The sequence below is a fragment of the Culex pipiens genome, chromosome 1 (assembly GCF_016801865.2).
Source record: "Culex pipiens pallens isolate TS chromosome 1, TS_CPP_V2, whole genome shotgun sequence".
In the NCBI taxonomy this organism is placed as follows: Eukaryota; Metazoa; Arthropoda; class Insecta; order Diptera; family Culicidae; genus Culex; species Culex pipiens.
In genome coordinates, this window is record NC_068937.1 from 43,708,580 (window position 1) to 43,713,579 (window position 5,000).

Consider the following 5,000-nt stretch of genomic DNA (forward strand, 5'->3'; position numbering starts at 1 on the left):
ATTTCCTCGCCATCTATCTGAACCGCTCTGCTTACGCCGTCGCTTGGTCGTGTGGTCACTATCATGCATTTTGTTTTGCTGACATTCAGCTGTAGTTTCTTCCATCTCAGCCTTTCGGTAAAACTGGCAAGCTCAGTATTCATCACGTTAAAGCACTCTTCAAAGCTAGTTCCGGTCAGGAACAGTACAGTATCATCAGCGAAAAGGTTTACTTGAACTCGTCTCAGTGCTTGTTTCACGTCGTTGATATATAAAATAAAGAGAAGCGGTCCAAGCACACTGCCTTGAGGAACTCCAAGATCTATTGCCGTGGCTGCTGACGTGGAGTCAGCCACCCTTCGTTCTGCTGTCCATGTAGCTGCTAAACCATTTGAGCGCTGAACCGAGAACACCGTAGCGACGCAGTATTGCTTTCAGTTTGGTTCGGTCAATGGTCTCGAAAGTTCGCTTCAGGTCTACGAACACCGATAGGACAATTTTCCCTTCTTCAATTGCCTGTTTCCATTTCAGCAGTAACAGGTTGAGCGCTGACTCACAGGAGTGATGCTTTCGGACACCAGACTGCTCTTCGAGTAAATCTTTCGTCCGATCCACAAACGCCAGGAGCTGCTCTTTTACTATAGTTTCCAAAACCTTCCCATAGAGTGGCAAAATGTTGATTGGTCTGTGATCTTCCGGGCGCGTCGATTTCGGTACCTTAGGTATCGGTATCACCAAAGTCCGCTTCCAAGGTTGTGGGAATTCTCCGCTTTCCAGGGATCTGTTGACAATCGCCAACAGCTGCTCTCCAACAACGTCAAATGAATCCGTCATGACCCGTTTTGTCACGCTATCAACAGCAGCGCAGTCTTTTAGTGAGTAGACTGTTTCTTTCAGTTTCGTCAAGGTGATTGGTTGAAGCTCCGTTAATAAGTCCTCGCTGCCATCTTCGTTTACCCTTACTTCTGCTGGTGCAACTGCTGGTTCCACCTGTTCTCCACCAGGCCGAATCAGCGATTTCAGGCTTCTCCAAAGCTTCTTGGGATTTCCGTGACAACTTCGAATTTCCTCTTCTACTGCCAGGTTCTTTGATGATCGCAGTCCTCGGACGTAGCGGTTTCGAAGCACTTTATAAAGGTTCCAATCATCCAGCCTTTTTGTACGCTTGAAGGTAATGTAGGCATCATCCCGCTCGGTTTTCAGGTTTCTCAGCTGTTCTCCATACCACGCGTTTGAGACTTTCCGGTCATTGCTACATAGATCGGTCAGCTCCGCAACCGCCGTCGCCAGTGTTGAGCCAAAAGTTTGTGCAGCTTCTCCAACGGTCACTCCAGCGTCAGCTCTCCTCAGTTTTGCTCGTAGCGCAGCTTGCAGTCGTTCCTTCGTATACCGTTTCCAGCTAACGTAACACTTTTTCTGCTCCGGTAGGTTAATCTTGGTTTCTCCGACGTGAATACAGATGGTCTCGTGATCAGTTATCTTAAGCTCTTCAGTGACGCGCGCCTCCACCCCCTCCAAGTTTGTAAAGACAAGGTCAATAATTGTACTGCTACTGGGACCCACACGCGTCGGTTCTGATACTATCTGCTTCATCCCTAAGGCTTCGGTAACGTTCTTCAGCTCACGTGCGTATCCCGGTTCGTTCCATTGGATGTTGAAGTCGCCAACGAGTAGATTTGTCCTGGAAGACCGTCCTCAGCCAACTCTCAAAGCTGTCTATGAAACCAACGTCATTGCTGCTGGGAGAATGGTAGATTCCTCCATAGATTCCATTGAGCGTTGTACTTTTCACGTCGATCGCCAATAATTTTTCCAAGAGAGTAGTGCTTAAGGATTTCGCAAAACGACTTTTCTTTGAATTTTTTTATTTGGATGATTTTTTTTAAGAATCATGATAACTTGTGATGGTTACAAGCAAACCCTTTATGTTGAGACGTATTTTTTTTTTTTTTGGAAATTGTCTGCTCTTTATTTTAGTATAAAATGTTACACTCTAAAAACAGTAACCCTGCAAAAAACACTAAACTTCAAAATATTTTTTTTTATAAATGAGGAAACAATTCTTCCGAGACGTTGCAGATTCGAAAACTAAATTTAATTTCCCATAAATGACGTGTCCCAATAATTTGTAAAGTTGAGTAACGAAAAAAGACAGAGGTTTTAAAACTATTTTTGTATTTTTTTTTTTTCGATGAAACATACGTTTTTTCAGTGTTTTCAAAGGTTCTTTTTACACCAAATTTCCAGATCATCACCATTTCAGGCAGCAAATTTTTAAATCATCACCATTTCAAATTATTGGAAAACACGTCTTTATCGCCCCTCCGCCACGAGATACCGAAAAATGGACCTTATATTTTAGTTATTTTTCTATTTTTGATCGCCGAGTATTTTTACTTTTTTGTTTTAATTGATATTTTTCGGCGAATAATAACACTATTTTAAACGTTTTCTTTTTACGTTAAAAGAAAACGTTTAAAATAGTGTTATTATTCGCCGAAAAATATCAATTAAAACAAAAAAGATAAAATATTCTAGTTAAGGACCAAAATTATCTCTTTAGGACAAAGTTTCACACAAATCAAAGAGGAGTTGGGACAACTTTTACCGATTTCATGTGAGCTGGCAGAAATGACCACTGAATTTGACCTCATCTAAAACCAACCCTACAGCATTTCCCCTTTTTTGTCCTCTAGCAACCCTCTATACAGAAGATTCGATAGACAGAGTGTAAATTCATTTTCGTTAATCCAATTTTCGACTTGAATTTGTCCCCTTGTGACAGCAAGGGCGCAGATATGGAGATATGTGCTTGTTATATTCTGTCACCCCGAGAGCTTTCTTTTTTTCTGCCTGTGGTCAATAGCAAGAATCATACGAACCAAAAAGCACTAAAAATACTCACTAACAAATTGGATTAAGCCAGTGAGTGACTACCACTGGTTGACGCTAGGGGTAGCCTATTTATTTATCTGTTGATTTTGCCCTGGAAATAGTTTTTTTTGTAGGGAACGTTGGTTTTGGTATCATGAAAAAGCTTTGTCAAAAATTGAGAAAATGTAATTAAAGATTCAGTTCTATCAATTTTTAACGAAGCAATTTGAGCAAATTTCTCACAATTTTTCAAACCCAACTCTCTCCTAAATGCAGAATCGCGTGGTCGCAGGACATTTTTTGTGTCAGATTCTATTTCTCACATCAATTCTGGGGTCCATCCAAAAATACACACACACAGAGGGCAGAGAGTATTATATGAGATTACCATTACCATTTGTTGCCCACTTTCACACATGACCACCGAAAATAGCCCGGTGAACCGGAAAAATTGTGCGCACTCGTAAAAGCTGCTCTTGCGTGTAGTTAAATATACTCAATGTTCGGGGTATGACAATGTATTTTAGGGCAGAAATATGTTTTTTTATGCGTTTTTGAAGGAGTGATGGGTATTTTTTGATCAAGGTTGAAATGGTTTTTCATCGAACATGCAAAACAATCTCTTAAATTTATCAATTTGGAGAAATTATGAATGTTCAACAAATGAGTTTTATTGAGCACTCATTGAGAGAAAATCGATAAAGATCGAGTCTTCTTACTATTTTGTGTGAAATATTTTCCTTTTTGGAACTTTCCTGAAACAACTTCTATGATCTTCGATTTTCGTTGTCAAAGTTATGGCTCTTCTGACGATATGAATAACAGAGACCAGTTACTCAAATACTAAACTCCCACTCTATACGGATGATCCTTTCAAGTACTGAAGAATGGTCTCCTCTGTTTACCAGCTGAAACCACTTGAAACCGTTGTCATGCCAAAAACTAAAACCACCTCGACCTCACTCGCCTGCAGCCGCACAGAATTTCTCGCTTAATCCATAGGAAATTGCAAAGCTGGCAATGGATAAAATTCAATATCCTGCCTGTCTTTTGGATCGTCGCGGCGAAAGCCCCAGCAAACTTCATCGCCAAATCTCCTCCGCCCGCAAATCGTCGATCAGAGATTACAAGTTTGGTCCAAATCGACCATCAGAGCTCAACCGGCTTTTCCCTCTTGTAAACAACCCAGCCCAAGCCCGCTTGGCTGCAAATCCACAGCAAAACTGCTGATGCCTCCCCCGCGTTCGCACACACACCCACATTGTCCATCGGGGAATATCCTTTGAGGACACTCCCAGCCGTTTGGCCTTTCCCAGTGCCCGTTGACAGTAAAAGCAAATAAAATCCTGACCGCAATAAAATCTGATTGAAAATCCATAAGAGAGCGGATCTTGGCGGCTGCATGGGCTTCGACGGGGGGAGTCAAACTCGACGAAGATCGAAAACCGCAAAACCAATTCAACCACCCCAACTCCGTGCCAGCCCAGCTTCACATGCAAACAGAGCGAACCACAATCGAGCTGACCGTCGAAGTGGGGGATTTGGGACTCGTTGGATAAATCGTGTTGAAAAAATCATCATTTTGCAACTAGTTGCATTAACTACTATTTTGAAGGGTCTGTTAGTTCTAGTACCGAAATGAGTTGCATGATGAACTAAAGGCGAGGACTAAGTATTCACCTACTTACTGGATCTTGACTGTAACCATATTATGTTTGAACAAAAATATTCAAATTTTTGAATATTTTCACTTCTCCCACTAACATAAACTTTTCTCACACATTTTTTATGTATGAAAAACTTGTTTTTGAAGTACCGTACACCGAGGTGACTATGATAGCCGGGGTGAGATTGAAAGGTTGAAGATTTTTTAAGCAAAATGAAAAGGTAAAGATGTGTTAAAAGAACTTAATTTTTTTAACAGATTTTAAAAACTTTCAAAGGTTCATAAACTATCAATAAGAAAACATTGAATATTTCAACACTCTCAGAGTGTTGAAAGAGAATTAAAAAAAATCTATGGATTTATAAGCATTTTCAGAAGAACAAGATTCTTAGTAAATTTTGAAAAAAAATATTAATCATGCTATAAAATTGATTTTGGTGGCCTGCAAAATTGGTATTGTTTAAGCAAAATCAATATCTAA

General features: G+C 40.5%; 1 protein-coding gene across 1 annotated transcript; it reads right to left on the minus strand.

Moving 5' to 3' along the window:
• Positions 1 to 327: 327 nt before the first annotated feature.
• LOC128093838 (uncharacterized) lies at positions 328 to 1,572 on the minus strand. The gene has a single exon (XM_052711677.1). The coding sequence runs from the start codon at positions 1,570 to 1,572 to the stop codon at positions 328 to 330; it is 1,245 nt and encodes a 414-aa protein (XP_052567637.1).
• Between the last annotated feature and the right edge of the window lie 3,428 nt (positions 1,573 to 5,000).

What these genes read in the sequence shown, in the direction of transcription:
- LOC128093838 (XM_052711677.1), bottom strand. Translation starts at nt 1,572, where the DNA reads ATGAAGCAGATAGTATCAGAACCGACGCGTGTGGGTCCCAGTAGCAGT.